Raw genomic sequence first — 19,851 nt, 5'->3', positions numbered from 1 at the left:
CAGCCTCTGCAAATCTCTAAAGGGAGGCTAAGACAGGTCCAGGCCCTTGCCTTTCATGTAGACAACAGCCCTCCTGGGAGCAGAGGGCAGACCCCAAAGGAGGTAACGTGAAACGTCAGAGGCCATAGAGTGGGTGCTGGAAAACCAAGGGGACCTCAGGGAGAGGATGGGATATAAACTTGAGGGTGCACGGGGATTGTTGGCATCTGAGAAAGCATGCCAGGACTGAGTGAGTTCTGAGCATCACAGTGGATGGACCGAACACAGGCCCGGGGGTGAGCATCTGGCATAAACTGTGGGAAAATGCAGGACCCAGCATCACATTGCAGGGACCATATGAAGCTTACACTTCTGCTCCAGAGCCTCCTAATAGGCAATGGTAACACTCTCCTACAGTCCAAAGTGGGGATAGACGGCAGGTGGGAGCTCTAGGTAACAGGACACAGGAATACAGGCTGACCTGCAGCTCAGCTTGGGTGAGGGTCACAGGGTCTCCTCGCTGAGCTCTCAGAAGGGATCTCAATTCTATTTTACAGCTATGGAAACCGAGGCAGGCCTGGATGATATGGTAAGCCTGTGGTACAGAGCCTTGCCTGCAGCTGTGCATGGGGTTGGGCTCAGCGGGGAGGCTGGGAGTCACCTCGGGCCTTCTGTCATTCAAGCATCTATGACCAGCCAGTCCATCTCCATGACATTCTCCACCCTCTTAGACAACTTCAGGTACACACTGTAAAACTTTAAACAGCTCGAGAGCAGTGGGTGCAGACGTGGAAGGCATCTGCCTTCTACCAGGCTTTGAATGGAAACCAGCGCCCTTCATGTAAATTCACACCAGCTGCCTTTAGGGAAAAGGGAGCCCAAATCGGAGCCTGCCTGGCTCCTCAGGACCCTTTGGGAGCTAAACCCTGGGCTCCAGCTGACCTGGTGGTGTGTGGCAGCTCCTACTGGGAAGGTGTGGCTTTTGTGTACCCTGTGCTAAGCTGGGCGGGGCCTGTGAATGACTCTCAGGAACATTTATTTTTGTGCAAATCCAGGTCTCTTTGCAGGTCACCTTAGAGGGCTGGGTGAGGGGCAAATCAGGCTCCAGGTCCCCAAACTTCCAGCCTCCACAGCTGCTGGTCAAGACTTACAGAGTTGGAGATCAGGCATGTTTGCTTTCTCAGGGGACCAAGGAAAGAAGATGCCAAGCAATAGCCAGACCGAGGTTGGATGGGCTCTGCCAGGCATAGTCTACAGCCAGCCAACAACAGACTACAGTTGGTAGCCCCAGTACCAATTCAGTAGTCAGGGACCCACCCAGGTTGTGACAGGAGGGGCCTTTTGGGACATGGTGCCCTCCCTTCCTCGCAGACTCAGCAAGTACAAGGTTTTATTCTCCCCAGTGGTCTGCAATTGGACGCACATGGTGGCAGGCTGCGGGTGAGCTAGAAGCAGAGGAAAAGAGCGCTGCATGGGGTTGGGGGTGAGCCTCTGGAGTGGGCTAGGTCCTGGCGGAAATGGCTGGGTGCCCGTTGCAGGTCTGCACAGGCTGGGGTATGGAATAAGGCCCACTGTATCTAAGACAAAAGGCCGGCCCATCAGCGAGTTTGTCACACCGAACGTCTTTATTAAGTGCCAAGGGTCCAGGCGGTGCGGCCCCGCAGGCTCACTTCACGTGCTCGGCGGCGTGAGAGGAGCAGTAATACTTCTTGTGTGCGATGAAGGTGGACAGGCTGCTGAACCTGATGTTGCACAGGCGGCAGTAGCGGTGGCCACCACCACCACCACCTGACGCAGGCGCAGATACAGTCGGGCCCTTGGAGGGTGTCCGCACGCCTTGTTCTGTGGGGTCAGAAGGCGTGTTCTCAGGACCTGGGGATGGGGAGCGTGGCGCTCGGCCCTCGGGGCTGTCACGCGGAGCACGTTCAGCGGGCGTGCGGGGCTCAGCGCCCGGGCAGGCTGCGGGCTTGGCTACCTGCAGGCCGTGCGCCAGGCGCAAGTGCTCCACCAGGTCGCCGCGCACGCGCCCGTTGGGCGGGCAGTAGGGGCAGAGGGCGGCAGTACGCAAAGGCGCGGCGGGGCACGAGTATTTCTTGTGAGCCAGGTAAGCTTCGAGGCTGTGGAAGCTTACGCGACACGCGGTACACTCGTGGTAGTCGGCTAGGGCGGGCAGAGGGGCGGGAGGATCCGGAGTCTGGCGACGGGGCCGCTTGCTCAGGTCTATGGGGCCGTCGGGCACCGGGCCAGGCGAGGGCGTGGGGGCGGGGCCGGCGCTTGCGCTCGCGGGTCTCGGAGAGGAGGGCAGCTCCGACGCGGGGGCGGGGACAACAGGCACAGGGGCGGGGCCTACTGCGGGAGGCGGAGCACCAGCTCCGGGAAGCTCGTACAGCTTGCGTCGCCGGCGCGTGCGCACAGGCGGAGCCGTCAGCGCGGGTGCCGCGGGTCCTGGGGCCGGTGTGAGTACGGGTGGCCGGCGAGGTGGCGGGTCGTGGCGCGAGGCACAGTAGTAGCGCTTGTGCACAGTGTAGGTCTCGTGGCGACTGAACCGGATGTTGCAGGCCTCACACAGCGTGCGGCTGGGATCGTCCTCCGCATCGTCCACCGAGCTGCCCGGGCTCTGGCTGCCCTCGCTGCCCCGGCCAGCGGCCTCGGCCTCTGGAGTGGTCGCGCCACCCGCCTCTTCCTCTCGCGGCCCGGGCCCCGGCGACGAGCGCTGTGGGTCTGCCTCTGCAGCTGCTCCTGGGGTAGCACGGGCCGGCCCCGGGGCTGCCTTGGGTTTGCGCACAACGGGCGTGTCCTCGGGCGCGCGGCGGCCGGAGCAGTAGAGGCGCTTGTGCACGTAGAAGTTGTTGATGTTGTTGAAGGTGATGTCGCACTCAAAGCACGTGGCGCCCTTAGTCCCGGGGAAGAGGCCAGTAGGCGTTCCCACTGTCCCGGAGTTCCCTGCGCCCTGCTGCAGCCGGCTGTGCACCAACTCGGACATCTTGGCCAGGATCTCTGAGGCCTGTGGCGTTGCGGTGCCGGTGGTCGAGCCCGCGTCCGGACCGAACACATACTGTGGCAGAAAGAGCGTCCCGGCCATCGCTAACTCTCCAGGCCCCGGGCTGGAGCCTGGCGTGGGGCTGGACAGTTCTGTCTTCACTCTGACTGGAATTGGGCTGTGCGGTGAAGGTGTCCGAGAAGGAGCCTGGGGACCTGGTTCTCCCGGACCCGAGGCATGGGCTGCTTCGGGCTCCTCTGCAGCTTCCACCTTGATGGTTCTGGGGGCTGCGGGAGACTCGCTGCTACCCCCATTTTGGGGGGGCACTCTGGTCTCTCCGTTGGTGACTTCGGCTAAGGCCTTACTGTCCAGTCCTGAGGATGGGGTGGGTGCCTTATCAGCAGGAGCCAGGGGCCCGTGCATCAGTGAGTGCTGTTGGAAGCCTGTCAGGCCATCTACAAGAACACAGGACTGAATGTCAGGCCTGGGGCAGGCCCAGTGTAGGATAGGGTAGGCAGAAGGGATTTAGGACAAAGGTTGAAAAAGATACCATTTGTTGCCTATGACAAGTCCCCTCCCTATCCACTTATCAGGGGTCCCAATATGGCTGCTTACCTGGAGGAAGTTTGACTGCTGGGTGTCCAGCCCCTGGCGAGTAGATCTCACCCTTGGAGCCTGGCTGGCACACCATGTGGTTTGTCACCAGGTGGCTGTAGAGGATGTCCCTTGTGGTGGATATGAAGCCACAGTTGTGACAGACACCTGCAGGCCATGCTGTTGTGGTCAGGGTCCTGGAGCTGAGGTGTGGCCCCAGAGACCCCCATCCCGACCCTCTCCAGCCCACCTACCGCTGAGCGTGTCCGTGTGCACCTTGAGGTGGCGTTCACAGTTGGCCTTGGTGGTAAAGGCGGACAGGCAGATGAGGCACACGAAGGGGCGCTCTCCTAGAACATGGAGATGAGAGGCTGTCTCGGAAACCAGTGACAAGAAAGGGACACTGGACCCAGGCCCCTTTAGTTTCTTATCAGCCACATTCCTCCCAGGGTCCAGGCATATACCTAGCCCTGTATTACGTGCCCAGGTAGCCACAGGTAAGCCTTGTGCCAGGCTGTGGAGAGGGGCAGGAGAGCTGCACGGGCACAGGGTGGCAGAGTAAGCTTTCCTAGCACCAGGGGCAGGCATGGGGCACTCACCACTGTGGCTGCGCATGTGGATCTCCAGCGAGCTGGCACTGGGGCAGCTCTTTCGGCACTGGGGGAAGGGGCAGACACGCTCATTGGGGTAGGTCTCCTTGGGCTTCTCCTCAGTCACTGAGGCAGGGGAGCCTGCACGCTGGCGGCTGGCGCAGTAGTAGAGCAGGTGGGCTTGCAGGTTCCGCTCACTACGGTACCAGATCCCGCAGTCTTTGCAGGGGAAGACATCTTCTGGTGGGGGTGAAGAACAGACTGGCAGTGGGTATCTGATGGTAGGGACTGGCCTGTGAAGCCTGTTTGTGATGACTCCAAGCTGAGGTACCGGCTTTTGGCAACCCAGTTCCCCTGTCAACGTATCCCTGATGGCTACGGTCCTGTCAGGAACGGGAGCTCTGAATGATTCTCTCAGGTCACCCATGCCCCATAACAGTGACCTACTCATGAGTCCTCTTCTCACCCAGGCTCTGGGGATTCTCCTGTCCCTACCGTTGCCTTAGGGCAAACATACTCCACCTCTTCCACTGCATGTTCCTCAAGAGACATGCACCGAGATCCTCTGGGGAATGAGCCCTCCCCAGCTTAGCAGGACGTGTGCAATCTTCTAGCACCCAGGTCACCCTGCATTAGCTGAGTACCGTCCTTCAGTTCAGTGTCTTACTGGGAGCACAACCCTCCCCCCCGCCCGTGCGTGCGTGCATGTGTGTGTGTGTGTGTGTGTGTGTGTGTGTGTGTGAAGAAACTGCACCTCTTGCATGCTGAATACCCAGTACTTCTGAGTTACGCCCCAGCCCTGATCTTTGTCTTGAGTGACACCCAAAGTCTGACCCATCTGACCCTAGGAGTGGCATACTTACTGTTGATGACCGCGGTAGCGAGAATGGATGCCATGCCAGCCTGCTGGGGCAGCAACTGAATGTCTGTGTGCACTGGAGCTGGGCCTCCAGGTTCTGCTGGCTCCTGCATAGGGTGTCTGGGAGTACCGTGGGGCTCGGTCACAAGGAGCACACGTAGCAGTTTACCAGAAGGTACCACCTTGGTGACCCTGCACCAGAGGGCATCATCTGTAGGGTACAAGCATGTATAATGCTGGGATCAGTAATCCTGGGCTTACAGTGAGGTCCTTCCTTTTGTCCCTCACATTGCGAGGCAAATGTGCTCAGGTCCACAGTTGTGGCTGACTGGATTTGAGGGGTGCTATTTTGTGTCTGAGCAAGGATTGGGGCTGTTACATTTCCAGTAAAAGGTGTGTATGGGAGAGGCAGCAGTAACTGAGGGGATCTTGTGCAGCCACTTGGCTGGGGTGGAGCAATTTTCTGGTGTAGGGGGCCCCCAGAACAGACAATCTCTTCATCCTGTTGGGAATTGGCCAGAGTGGCCTGTAGAGGGCAGCCTCAATCAACAAAAACCAATGTGCCGGGCCAGCAGGTCTACCCTCTGGCCTAGAATCCTGAGGCTGTGCTCTCCTGTGAGCTGTGGGCAGGGTCACTGCTGGCCTCAGTTCCAAGTCAGTGGCCAGTCCCAGCAGAAAGTGGGAAAAGAAAGGGGAGTATGTCTGTCCTAAGGCAGCAGAACGAGCTGAGCTGCAGTGTAGAGCCTGGGTAAGTCCCATTATGGGGGCAAAAGGTGATATAGGAAAAAAAAAAATTACTCATCAGAGACCATAGGATTTCATAGGTCATTATGAACCTGTCTGCTTGGCTCGAGTTTCCCAAAGTGCAGGCCCTATCCAGATCATGTCACTTTCATCATCAGCCCTAGAAGGGTCCTTGTCTTCTGTGGACAGCACACTTGGGGCAGTACAGCTATCAAAACCTATTGGCAGGGCAGATTTAGTGGTCCAAGCACATGGCTGACAGCTTGCCAGCATCGAATCTGGTGCTGGGCATGCTGCCTTCTAGTACAGACTGCCTGCCTTCTGGCTGCTCTCTCTGGGTCTTTAGACCACCCTTTGGTAGGGTGGGGAGCATGGTCCCCTCAGTCCTGCAGATAGAGAAACTTTTGGATCTCCCACTTTTAGAAGGCTGGGGGGGGGGTGCTCAAGTAAGAGGAAGTCTAGAAAATTGTTCCCATTTTCTAGATGGAGCAACATCCTGGAAGGCCAGAGACTTACGCCAGGTCCCACAGTGAGTAAGGGGTGGGTCTGGGTCTCAACACCGTCGGTGTAACAGAACCCAGGCTGGGCCTCAGGTTGCTGCCCTTCAGGCTCCACCTGAGCCTAGGTGGAGAAGCAGCGATCTTCGTGGCCACAGAGGGGCCCGGTCCAAGCCATCTAGCCCTTGTATCAGTAGATAGGATTTGCCTGGGACTGCAGCTCCCAAGATTGTTCCTCATCCTCTCAGATGGGTGCTCTCTCAAGCAGTCAGACTATCACCCTCACCCAGATAGGCTGGTGTCCCTTTAAGAGCTGGGCCAGACAGAGCCACATGACCCCACTTTCTGAAAGACCTTAGAGGGGAGCGAGGAGGGAGGCAGGCATGTGAGACACCGACCCTTCCTGTAGATCTCTGAGTTGGCTTCAGCTTCAGTCAGGGCCTGGGGTAGCATCCTTAGCCAGCAGGCCTCATCCACCAGCAGAGTCACAGCCGGGCCCTAAGGAAGAACAGGGGCAGGAAAGAGTAAGACTACATGGAGTGCCTGTTGGGAATTCCCTGAGCGGTGGTGGTCAGTGGCCTGGCAGCTGATATGGCTGGGACATGCGTAGTCCAAACATTGATTTTTGAAGGCACAGCAGGGAGCTGCTCTTTCCAAGGGTAAGCATTAGTCTCTCTTGGAAACAAAGGTCCAGAGAGATCAAGCAGTGTGCCCAAGGGCACACAGCTAGTCTGGAGTCTGTAGACCTGCTCCCTTTCTGCAGCAGCAGCTGCCTGCAGGGAGCTACAGGATACCAGGGAGGGAGAAGGGAGGGAGGGAGAAGGGAGGGAGGGAGGGAGACCCTTGTGTGCCCCTACAGTAGAGCTTTCCTTTCTAGTGCAGGGCAGAACTTTTATTCCCGCCCATTCATTGGCAGCACTGGCACACCCCTGTGGTGGGGGCCAGCCCAGCCCAAGACCAGCTGCGCTGCTGAGCCCAGTAAAGGGCAGGGGTAGCTGCGGCTCCGTGCCCTCTTCATCATCACATAGGCAAGGACACCGAGGCTGCTAAAGGGTGGGGGGTGGGGGGTAGAAGTTCCAGCCTAGGTCTGTGCCACACACTTCCTCTGCAGCTTGGTCTAGACCTGGAAGGAAAGAGCTCTGGGCTCAGACCCCAGGGCCACCAAAGCTGCTTATTTCCTGCCCCCTGCACCCTGGCTCTCAGCCCAGCAGCAAAGGAAGTCTACGTGGCTGTGTCTCAGGGCAGCCCAGGCTGGAAGGCTGAGCTGGGATTTGGTCTCATGTGGAAGATGAGACACAGCCAGTGGCAGGAAAGCAGGGGCAGATGAAGCCCTGTCCTGTTTGTCCCTGGGGTGTGTGTGACTCCTGCCACCCAGGGCATCTCCCCTCCTGTGGGGCTGAATCTCAGTCCCTGGACCCAGACACTTAGGCACTATGTGTAAAAGTCCAGATCATGCCCGTGTCTTATCCCGTCGGTCCCTCGCTGTTTTATTCAAATAAGTACCTTTTAATCAGAAACCTGTACCTCAAGAACTTTTAGCTGGAGGCCCAGAGCCACCGCTCATTCTGTGGGTCCTAAGGAGCCCTTTGGTGTTCATGGCGATTGGCTCATTGGGTAGGAAAGATAAACAACTCGCTGGACTAGGAGGAGAAACAGGCGCTGATTGTGTGGGGCACCACCCTGCCAGGACCGTGCTGGCTTTCCCGGGTTTCCTCATACGCGGTGCCCATATAGACTCCAAGGCCAAACGTCGGGGTCTAATTCAGGCTTGATCTTTCCCCTGCGACCCTGTGGGCCAACTCTTCAGAGACCCCCATGCCCATGGCATATACAGAGCCAGCAAGGTAAAGTCTACTAGTTGGGAACTCCCAGTGACCATGTAACATGAGGTCAGCACAGCCCAGTCAGGTGGCTTCCACGTCATCTGCTTGCTGCCACGTGGCTTGTCATGGAGCAGAGAGTGGAGATAAGCGGGCTCTGAAGGGGAAGCCTAGAGTCCTGGCAGGTGACACCTATGCCTCTGGCCTCAGTTTCCTATATACCAGCAGCATGGAGCCCACATGACGCGGTTGGTATGAGGATAGAGTGAGAGAGGCCTCTGCCAGCTGTGGACTCCTCCCTGTCCTGCCACCAGCTGGCAGGGGGTCCCAGGCAGGCTGTGACCGACCCTCTCTATGGCCCTTCCCTCCCAGGACACTGATGAGTGTGGGCATGCAGGGAGCAGACACACTGGCCACGACTGTCCAACTCTTTGCTTGAAGGATGACGTGAACAGGATGGTATCTCTGAGCGCAGATACGAGCCTTAAAGGGTCTTGGACCAGGCTGGCAATCGCCAAATGTCCATTGAGGGAGTGCATCTCACCCACCCAAGAGCCTGCTTCAGATCTGTTGGTGTCAGGGGGCTGGCTCACTTTTAATGGGTACCTTGCTGACCCCCAGGGATGCAGAAGCTAGGTGTGCCTTCAAGGTTACAGTTGGGTAGCCTGGAGGAAACCAGGCGGGGCAATGCACCCACATGGGGGACCTGTGATTCCCACAGCCTAGCTGTTCCAGGCCAGAGCAGATGGCTGTCAGTGAGGTGGCTGGGTCTGGCCCTCCCTGCCTCAGCCTTCCACATCTCTAATGAATATTAATGAGTGGAAGAGGGTGAGAAAATTAATCTGCCTGATCCTCTGATGGGCGCTGCGGTAACGATATGAAATCTAATTATTCGTCCCAATATTTCTAAACCCTCAAACTGAGACTGACAGCCTCGCGGTCGGTTTAACGCTTATCGCTCTCTGGAGCAGCATGTTCACGGCATGATAAAAACACGCGCGCACCACTTTGCTGACGCTGCACAGGCAGCTCTTTCTGTGGAGGTCCCAGTGTAGGGAGCACCATACCGCATCCCCCGCCCCTCGGCATTGCGGCATGGGCTGCAACTTAGAGGGGCAGAGTGGGGGTGGGGGGAGGGAGGCTGCTGCCCATCATCACATCAGCTCCCCAGGTCATGAGATCCTGACTGCCCCAACACAGATGTCCTAGGCCTCTATCTGTGGTCCTTCTTCTCTGTTACTGGGGGGGCCTGCCATCCCACCAGGATAGGTTAGGATCTGGGACAGGGGTTACATTCCCTCTTCTTCCTATCTGGATTTCTCAGACCCTGGAGGATGGAGCCCAGCTCAATCCCACCTGACATCCCTGGTCAGTTCCTGGTTTGGCCCAGAACCTCCACAGCAGTCAGGGCTACTCTTTGATCCCCTCCGGCAGCGGCTTGGGTGGCAGGACAGGTTAGGTCCTTTAGTCTCTTTCTTGTTTCTGAGCAGTGCTGGAGTAGAAGCTCCTCTCTGGTGTTAAAGGCACCTGCCAACGCCCCACAGGGTCCTCTAGTCCCACCCATGGGCAGCAAGGAACAGGCCTGCATGGGGTCCTTTTTATTTTCCAGAGGGGATAGCTAAGAGACAGGTTCTCCTGTCTCCCATAATCCAGGCTGCCTTGAACTTGCTACATAGTCAAAGATGACTGAGCTACCAGCCTCTTGCTTCTGCCTCCCAACTCCTGGGATGACAGGTGTGTACCCCATGCCTGGTTTATGTAACACTGGGGATTGAACCCAGGGTTTTCTGCATGTTAGGCAAATACTGTACCAGTCAATCTATATCTTCTGTATGGGGCCTGTGTTTAATTCTCTCAGCCTGGCCCTTTTGCTAAGACCATCAGAGGCACGGTGCAGCAGTTTCTCTCCCTGGTCTCGGTGCCTCACCCAGGTTCCACTTGATCTCTACAGGTGTGTCCAGGTAAGGGAAGGGCCCTGGCTTTCATCCCACACCGCCCCAAAGCCACTATTTGTCTCTTCTTCCTGGCTCTAACTCACCCCCAGCCTCCAACCGAAGATAACGTCAGCCACTTTAAGTTCTCTGGTGGATCTGAGCCTGTTCTCGTTCCCCCAACAGAGAGGTCAGTGTCTCGACTCTGTGGGCCGATAACCATCAGAAACCATATCTGTGCACCATCCGCTATGACAGCTTTGTCTGAGGCTGTTCCCAAACCTTGCTGTCCAACTATAAAGCCATGTACAGGGAAAGCAGGCCTTCTCAGGTGGGTGGCTTGGCCCAGAAAAGGCATCCTACACTGCTGCCTGGACTCCAGGTCTCCATGGGCTGGAGAACCAGGGTTGAGGCCTGTGGCCACAGGGTGACTCCAGTTATAACCCCTCTCCTGATCTATCCACTTGTGCTAATACTGATCCATTCATCTTCCACAGTGATGGCAGCCCAGGGCTCCTTTCTTTTCCCTAGATGCCCATGGCCCACTTCACAGGTGCAGGGTTGAGACCCACGGAGATGCTGCGGGATTAGAACCAAGGCCTGAGAAGCTCGGCCCCATCCTAGTGGCCTTTTCATCACATAGTCACTCATTCGGTCATTCACACCTCAGTCCCTGAAGGCCAGCTGTGTGCCAGGTGCTAGGGACAAAGGAAATAGGAAAAAGGAAGGACCAGGGCCTGTTAAGGGCCAAGGACAATAGGAGACCAGGGACCAGCAAGTATCAGGCTTGGGCTTGCTGTTAGCTGGGCTTTGTGTTAGACTAGCTGGGGAGAGTGCTGGCCATCACAGGCAGAGAAACGCAGCAACTCTGACTCAGGAAAGCAGCGGTCACCTCGGGGAGGGTCACAGGTATATGACTCCTGCCATCCTTGCCAGCCATCCCTCTGTGTGGAATGACCTGCTGCTCACCTCCAGGCCCCCAGCCTTTTATCTCCAGTGGCTTTGGGGCCTATGGATAAGCTAGCTGCAGGTGGGCCCAAGGCTATGGCTACCTGGGCTCAGGAGCAAGTTGGGGAGCCTGAGGGGAGCCTGGCGCTTGGGTATTTCCCAAGTTCCTATCACAGCAGCAGGGAAACTGAAGCCTGGAGAAGAAGGGTATCCAGGCCCCCACAAGGCCAGGTGCAAGCCTAGACTAGAAGTAGTCCACTTCGGCTTCTGACTGGTGACCCAGCCGGATGACACTCCGGATTATCCCAGGCTCTGTGGAGTGGGCAGAATGGTGGCTTCACGGACGTCACCAGGATTGCGAGAGTGATCTCACTTAAGGATCTTTGCAAATCTGTTCAGAATCTCAAAATGAAAATATGAAAGTGCCTGGAGCAGGGCAGTCCTAGACCCAATAACAAGTGACCTAAAAAGAAGAGATTCGTAGAACCCATTCCCTATGGGTGTGTGTGTGTGCTACCTTGCTCAGCCTAGATGTGGGGAAGGGCCTTGGTCCTGCCTCAAGTGATGTGACAGACTTTGTTGACTCTCCATAGGAAGCTTCACCCTCTCTGTGGAATGGATGGGGGTGGGGCGGGAAGAAGGTAGAGGGAGCAGGAGAGGGGAGAGAGAGGGAACTAGGATTGGTATGTAAAATAAGATTTAAAAAAAAAAAAACAGGAGAAGAGGCAAGGGGAGAGGAAACCCACGTGAAGTCTGTAGCAGACAAAGTGATGGCCAAGGATCCTGGGGCTACCAGAGGCCTCAGACCGACTCTGCCTCAGAGACCCACAGGATCAGCTCTACCCACTAGAGTCGTGGCCTCTGTCTTCAACTATTTCAGAGCGTAACTGAGACACCAGGTTGTAGCACTCAGGGGGCATCTATGGAGGATCTTCCTGCTATCTGAGTGCGCCAGTCAGCCCTTTCCAGCTGAGGTTCCTGAGGCTGGGCTGCTGTCTCTTCTGGGCACTAGGTGCTAAGACGGGGCTTGGAACGCCCTAGCAGGTCAGCAAGGCAGGACCCAAACACAGCCTATCCCTGCCTGGGTAAAGCAGCCGTGGGCACAGCTGGGCTGCGTGTCCTGGTTACACAGAGATGTGGTTTAAAAACCAAGCTGCCCCAGCACTCCCTAGAGTCCCTAGCTAGGGTGGGGGCTGAGGTGAATCTGGGCTTTTCCATGCTAGCCTAGGCTCCCTAGTTCAATCCTCAGGTGAAAGGACCCCAGGCCATTAGGGGGTGACCTAAAGGCCATTCCATACTTAAGTCAAGACTTGCCCAAAGCCATGTGGAGGCTGGGTCCAGATGGTCTCGCTTCAGTCTCTCTAGCATCTTTCCCTGCTTAGCTGTCATGGGCCCTCCCCTGGCTTCTCTGATGTTATGGTGGGCTCCTGGCCAAAGTAAGTAAGTTCAGGGGAACAATGAACAGGCAGAACCAGCATAGCCAGGCTGGGGTGAATGGCTATGCAGTCACGATCCATCTCGCCGTACACTTATGTACCCATTTCTGTGTCTGCTCATCGACTCTTCCACCCGTCCATCCACCCACTTACCAACCATTTATCCACTTGGCTTTCCACCCATCACCCTCTTACCCTCGATCTGCTCATCTGTCCATCCATACATGGACCTGTTTGTGAACACACGTGCACACATCCACCTATGCATTGACCCACCTGTTCATTCACACCCTCACCTGGAATCCATCTACTCATCTGTCCATCTGTCTGAGTCACCATGTGTGCATCCATCCATCCACTTAGCACCCATCTTCATCTATTCAGCATCCATCCACCCATCTACTCTCGTTTACCCACCCATGCACCCGCCACCACTGACCAGTCCACTATCCACTGAGCACCCTCACCCCCTCCTCCCTCATAAATACATTCTGAACATTTTTGGGGAGGGTATATCTTGGATCTGGAACCCTAAGAAGCCTTTCCAACTGTCGCCTTTTACAGGCAATGGAAACCGTAGCAAGCCCTAGATTCAAGACCATCACCTCTCCACTCAGGGCTGCATGACTCAGTTTCTCTCCTAGACACTAACCTTGGATATCTGGTGTGGGTGGGCGTGTTGGGGGGGAATTTCTCTTTTCAACTGGTCCCCATGGACCCCCAGCCTAAGAGAAACCCGGGAAAGGGGCCTCATATCTGCACGCTCCCTCCTCCTTCTCCAAGGGGAGAGGAGGAACTGCCTGGCGGCTGATAGGGCCATGGGGCAGGAGGCGACTTCTTCCTCAGGCTGCGGGGAGAACTGGGACCCATCAGTCGAACTTGATAAGAGCCCGCTGAATGTTAGCAAAAATATTTAGACAATAAACGAAGTATCGCAAAGGCGCCCATATCTTTCAGAAATCAATCATCTGTACCGTGTGTCTGGACGCTTGGCGCCAAGGCAGAGATAGTGCCTTGCTGGGGAGATAAGGGTTAATCAAGGATTTAATTCTGTGAGATAGAGGGGAGGGAGGGAGGTGCTTCCTCCCTCTTCTGGGAGCCTCAGAGGCTTTGCGGCTGCACTCCATTGGCCAGCATCTCACACCTGGGCGGGAGTCTACCTTCCTGCCACCTTCCCAGGCTGAGCTATACCAGGAGACTGGAAACAAAGGGTGACAGGGACAGAGGCTCTTGTGAGAAGGGGTGGCTTGAGATGGCAGAACAGTTTGGACTGGTTCTAGCTTTCCCTCAGCTTTCTGGATCCTGGTGATTTAGGTAGGAGCTTCAGGGCCTTAGCTTTGCCATCTATAAAATGGGGACGTTTGGGGATAAGGAGATGGGTAAGTGGGTGAAGACACTTGCAATATGCAGTATCTGCAATATGCAGTCTGGCAATATGAGTTCATTCCCAAAGACCCAAGAGATGGAAAGCACAAATAATTCCTGTAAACTGTCCTCTGACCTACACACGTATGTGTTGGTATGTGTGGACGGAGAGAAGAAGGGGAGAATAAATTTTAAAAACTGGAGATAGTGACCTGCCCCTAGGGTTGGGGGGGGATGCCATGGAGAGAGCGCCTGGGACATTCTTACTTGTCCTAGCTTAGGTTGACCACCCCGAGGGCTACAGAGGAGACTGACACGGGACACCGGGACCTGGGTGCCAGTTCCTGGCAGACTTGCCTTTGCTCCTGTTGCTACCTGAGGGTTTTCCTGACTAGAACATGGAGACGGGGGCCACCAGGTTCATGTTTGCACACGGACTCCAAGTCACTTGCTGTCTGCTCTACAATGGCATGCTCACCAAGTAGGTCCACAAGAATGCCCTGGCTTCCTTCCTGCAGGACCTTAATCAGCTGTGCTGTGTATCATGACATCCCTCCCTGGACCTTGGGCCAGTCTCCTTCCAGGCTGACCTGGACATGTACAGGGTCAAGTACCACTCTAGGCCTACCTTACTTACTCCATGTGGTCGCCAGCAGGCAAGGGCACCATTTCACAGAGCACAGCCTGACCTTATCATCTCTGCAGGCCTAGGCTCAAGGAAGCCTCTTGGTTCCGTGTGAACTGTCTTTGGTCCCAAGGGCTCTGAGTAGAAAAGGATCTGCCTGGGCAGCAAACAGGTGGACATGCTCAGTCCAGGACCAGCTCCTGCTCTCACCAGACAGCCTGGGACAAGTGTACCTATCCTGGTGGCTGAAAGGCTATGTGGCTAGGCCACAAGCCTCTGTAGGTGGCTTATTTGAATCCAGTGAACCTTTCCCAACATGAGAAAGGCTGTCCCAACAGAGATTCTGAGTCATGACATACGGCTGGGGCAGAAAGGGCTGTGAGGGGTGGTCCGTGCCAGGGACCTGTCTGCTGGTCCCCACCTGCCGATGGACACTGTGTCAGCAGTCTGTGCTTTCATGATGTTTCTGAAGGAGAGAGTGTGTCCACATATGTGTACAGCACCCTGCCCTCCAGATGCGGGGGAAGTATAGCTCTCAGTCCCTGCCTCACTAGTGCCTGCGAAGGGCACTAAGGAGGCCGTCCTCAGCATCCTCAGACCAAGGAGTCCAGCATTGTGTGGCACTGGCCGGCCAGTGAGTATCTGGGATCAAGCCACACCCGAATGCCACATCAGGAGACACGGCCTACACTACATAAAGACACCTCATCCTAGGCTTGACAGGGCTAGCCTCAGAGCTGTTGGACATTGCACAAGACCCTCTGGTTATGTCGCTGCCCCATGTCTGTACTCAGACCTCTGAGTCCTGGTGTCATTTTCCATCTGAAATGATTTCAAAAGGAACCCACGCATCCCAGCAGGAGGAAGCCAGGCTGACTTGCCATAACAGAAGCGGTCTCAGAAGCAAGTCCAAGACAAACGGCAATGTAGTTATGTGGCGGGAAGGAGACTGCCTTAGGAAATATCTGCCCAGGCAGGGCTGCTCTAGGGAGCCAGCTGAGCCAGGGCCGGAAAGCCACGCCCACGCCAGCACCTGTCCCTGTGTCAGAAGCGGCTCCTTACCTTCTGCAGTCTCCCTTTTACACAAGCTGCGGCCTGTCCATCCCTGACCACCTCTCCCTCCCAACCTGCTGGGCACCCTGTTCCTTGCTGCTCACTCCCTTTGGAGTGCTGGCTTCCACTCCTCTAGGAAGTCACCCTGGAACCCCCAAAGCCCAGTATCACACCCTTCAGAGTCCTTCCAGGAAATCCCTCCCTTTTACCCACAACTCTTTGGGTTCCACCAAAGTTCCCCATTGGGTAAAGGTGAGAGGTTGGGTTGGCAGTCAGGGTTCAGCTCCTTACCAGTTCTTCCTGCTCAGGGGGTAAGACTGTGGTCTGGATGCTCCCTTGGAATGGGCCCCAGGCCAGGCCCTCGGCGAGGCTCAGTCGGGCCCGCACACACCTCTGCCCGTCCTGCAGTGCCAGCTCCAGCTCCTCTGAAGGGAAACATGGCGGGGTGAGGTGGCTGCTTGGTGACCCCCCAGCCCACTTCTGTCCCATAGCTCCTACTCCTGGTCTGGTCCTAGGGCCAGACCTTTGTCCTTTTTGAGGACATGCTGGGTTGCAGAAACACCACTGGGAGGTGGGGCAGGTAGGCCACATGATGGCCTTGGACATAGTCTGCAGAACCTGTGTGTACCACACACTACATGCAGAACCTTGCCCACGAGGCCTGATGGTGGCCCTTCACAAGACATCACCTATAAAGGGAATTGTCCCCTTGTTTGTGGAAAAAGGTCCGCAGGTGTGACTAAATTAAAGATGAGATACGATCACCCAGGATTAGGATTAGCAGGTGGTTCTAAATAAAAGCCTGTCTTTAAGAAAGGCAGATGGAGAATACAGAGGCCAGAGGGCATGCCACATGAGGCTTCTAGAACTTCTGATGGATCGTAGCCTGCAGGTTGGGACAAGGAGACCCTTGGTTATAGTAATTGGTATTAGCTGTGGGACACATGGACACCTGGCTAGCCACCTGCCCTATCTGAGCCTCTGTTTCTTTAAATGAGGCAGGAGCGTGGTCATTCCCTCAAGGGGTGGTACTTCCCCAGGCCACACACCCTTTGCCCTGTCCACCTGCTACCTAGGCTGCCAGCCTGGGGAGACCTCACATGGCCTGACCTGGTCCCCTGGCCAGAGTGCTGTGGCGGCCCCACTTCCTGGAGCCCCATCAGGCAGGCTGTGGCCTTAATGGGCACGATCATCAGATAACTGGCCAGCTAATGGTGGAGATAAGGTGTAAATACGCCAGGAGGCCCCGTGGAGAGCTGTAACTGGGCCTTTGTCTTCCCTGGGGCTGATAAGATGGCAGTGGACCAGGGCTGGAGGCCAAGGAAGCCCGCACCCCTTTATCAGCCTGGGAGTGGGAGAGGGGTTGAGGGGCCAGAAGGCAGGCTCTACCCTTTGTAAAAGCGACCAGCCCTCTGCAGCTCACCCAGGACACTGTCCTGGTGCAGGGCAGTCCCACTGGCTCCCTCTCCCTCACCTTCCCTTGCCCCACAGGGGCAAAGCTGACACCAGGAGGGTCAATGCCATCTACAGGAGCAGGGACAAGGCCTGGGCAGCCCTGTCCCAGGAGGGATGCAGAGACTAGCTCCCGTGATGTTTATTTCCAGTGTGGATGATGAAACAGAGGCCCCGAGAGGCCCACTGCTGGCAGCAGGTGTCAGTATCCAAACCTGGAACTGACAGCAGGGCCGTTTACCTGTTGCTGTGACAGTGACCTGCCAGCTTCCCCTGTTCTGGATGCTTATGCCTTTGATCCCCTGGCCCCTGTCAGGAGCTCCCTATTACAGGGATACCTTCGTCTGAGACTGTGTCCTCCCAAATTGGGACACAAGATAGGGAGGCTGTTGATGCAGGTCACCCTGAGGGTGTGGCACGTACAGCCCCACAGCCACCGCCGTCCGTGCTGCTACCTGTGGGAGCCTCTTGGACAGCTCTGGGCTCCAACTTGCCTCCAGCCCCCATGGGGAAGGAGGCAGTCGGTGCCACCCCCTCACTCACCCACCGGCAAACGGCCCTACACCCTAATCAGAGTTCACGGCCACGGCTCAGCCTTCCAGATAAGAACATGGCTGGCATTTCCCACGGCAGCCAACCCATCCTCTGGGTATCACGCACTGCCAGAGAGGACTGGCTGCTGATAAGGCCTGTGGCCCCTCTCCCAGGGGGACAACACCACCACTCTGCGCTCAGGGGCTGGGAGAGGCCTAGGAGAGGTGGGGATGTACAGCAATCACTATGGTAACACACCTCTCTGGTCCAGGATCCAGGTCAGTCAGTCTGAGGCTACTTTTTGAGGCAGATAGGTAAGGGGAGGGCAGCTGGTCTCATCCTAGGCCCACTCCAGCAGCTTGTACAGGGTGACCTGTGCCACTGTGCACAGCAGCCCTGGTTCTGTTCAACATTCAGTTACGTAGAAAACCTAGCTCCTGCCCCAACCCCTTATGGCCAGAAACTAAGCTAGCACCCAGCAGCGATGCTCACCTAGCAAGTCAAACAGGACCAGAAAAGTGGGGCTTGAAGATGTCCTTTTCTGAGGACGCTGAGACTGAGCGTGAGAAAGCAAGCCCGGGGCCTAGGGATGGAATGACACGCTGGGAGACCTGGCAAGTGAGGGCTGGACAGAGAGCTTTCTAGAAAACCTGGAGCTCCACAGTGGTGACAGGAGACGTGAGCTGGATGTGGCCGTGTGGGCATGATCTCGTCTCTGGGTTTGTGGCACATGTTCAGTGTCAGAGCCCTGAGAGGTATCTGGGGGCAGGGACTGGGGCCACAGCGTCTATCCTGGGAATTCTAGGAACAAGGTGCTGTCCAGATGCCTTCATGGCTGTTATGGTGGGTTCCAGCCTGGTTCAGGCCTTGGCCACCTGTTCCCTCAGCTGGAGAATGGGGAAGGTGCCTTTTGTCTCTTAAAGCCTGCAGTCCTAATATGAACCTTGGCCCCTTCCTCTGGGCCGTAGCCCAACACCAGATATGACTTACGGGGTTCCTCCTGGCATACCTGGGAGGCTCAAAGAGGGTCAACAGCCAGCTGCAATGTGCTAGCAGACAGGCTGGGTTTGAGTCAGAGTCTCGCCACACAACCTCAGTACCCTTTTGAAGGGTGACGGAGGAGGGAGCAGTTGGCCTCTTCCAGGGCTGAAATAGTCTGGACCTGGTCTCAGTTTCTCTAATGCTCTCTGGTGGGCTCTTGACAAGAACGTGGCCGTCACTCCGGGTCCAGCACTGGGTCAAGGGCTAATTTATTCAGGTAAACAACTGCACACATTGCTTCTAGAACACGTGCTAAGACTTAACTGCATTCCCCAGAACCATCTTCGAGGAACCTAATGCATATTTCTCTGTTTGCAATGCTAGTCATGCACGGCCCTCAGGGCGCTCACCCTCCCACCCCGGAGCAGAAGTCCAGGATCCACCTCCTCAGCTGAGCCTGGCTGGGGGTGGGGGTGGGGGTGGCTATTGTTGGGGTGCCCTGGGTGGCAGAACTGTGTTCAAACCAACAGGCCAAATCCTAGTGGCTGCCCTAGTGGCTGTGTTCCTGTCCTGCTGGAGCCTCCGTTTACTGTGTTGTTGAAGGAGTGTTCACACGGCATCCTAAAGAGCCTGTGTCTGGCGGGCAGTGGTGGCGCACGCCTTTAATCCCAGCACTTGAGAGGCAGAGGCAGGTGGATCTCTGTGAGTTCGGCCTAGTCTACAGAGCTAGTTTCAGGACAGCTAGGACTGCGCAGAGAAACCCTGTCTCGAAAATCTGGGCGGGCGTGGGGGAGAGTCTGGGTCTGTAAGGCTAAGGGGCCATGTTTATGACAGTGCTGAGCCTGGTCTCACAGGTGCTGCCCTTGGCCTGGAAACTCCTCAGACTTGGCTTGAGGACCCTGGGTTCCAGCTCTGCCTTGAAATCTAACTGGCTTCCCTCAAGAGCATGCACAGAACCACCCAGGACTGGCATTGGCCTCCTCTTTAGGCCCAGAGATCTTATGCAAATTCTCCAAGGTCACAACTCCAAGTGTGGCCATTCCTTTTCCTTTCTTTTTCTTAAATGTTTTATTTATAGTTGTGTGTGTCTGTATGTAGGTATGCCATGTGTGTATCTAGGCTCACATTGACCAGGAGAGGGCGTCAGAGTCCCCTGGAGTTGGAGCCCCCTGACAAGAGCGCTGGAAGCCAAACTTGGATCCCTTGAAAGAGCAACAAGTGCTCCCAGCCACGGAACCATCTTTCTGGTTCCCCAAGGTTTTTTTTTTTTTTTTTTTTTTTTTTTTTTTTGGGGACAGGGTTTCTCTGTGTAACAGTCCTGGCTGTCCTGGAACTCACTTTATAGACCAGGCTGACCTCAGACTCACAGAGATCCACCTACTTCTGTCTCTCAAGTACTGACTGGGATTAAAGGCCGCCACCACCTGACCCAAGTACGGTCACTCTTAAACCCTGACCTCAGA

The 19,851-nt window shown here is 56.2% G+C and overlaps 1 protein-coding gene across 4 annotated transcripts in view; it reads right to left on the bottom strand.

Annotated features, from left to right (window-relative positions):
- Positions 1–1,585: 1,585 nt before the first annotated feature.
- Zfpm1 (zinc finger protein, FOG family member 1) overlaps positions 1,586–19,851 on the bottom strand; it is a 58,159-nt gene continuing 39,893 nt past the window's right edge. For 2 of the 4 annotated variants that reach the window (XM_085681836.2, XM_085681833.2), the window contains exons 4-10: positions 15,713–15,846; positions 6,642–6,741; positions 5,007–5,213; positions 4,153–4,383; positions 3,808–3,903; positions 3,575–3,721; positions 1,586–3,414 (exon numbers count right to left, since the gene is read on the bottom strand). In XM_085681836.2, the coding sequence (XP_085537962.2) occupies positions 1,646–3,414; positions 3,575–3,721; positions 3,808–3,903; positions 4,153–4,383; positions 5,007–5,213; positions 6,642–6,741; positions 15,713–15,846 (2,684 nt within the window). In that variant the 3' untranslated portion in view covers positions 1,586–1,645. The remainder of the gene's footprint in view (positions 3,415–3,574; positions 3,722–3,807; positions 3,904–4,152; positions 4,384–5,006; positions 5,214–6,641; positions 6,742–15,712; positions 15,847–19,851) is intronic. The other 2 variants (XM_085681835.2, XM_085681834.2) reach the window with 2 other exon arrangements.

This window comes from Myodes glareolus, chromosome 22 (genome assembly GCF_982192425.1).
Source record: "Myodes glareolus chromosome 22, mMyoGla1.1, whole genome shotgun sequence".
NCBI lineage: Eukaryota > Metazoa > Chordata > Mammalia > Rodentia > Cricetidae > Myodes > Myodes glareolus.
This window is presented reverse-complemented; position numbering and strand designations above follow the sequence as displayed.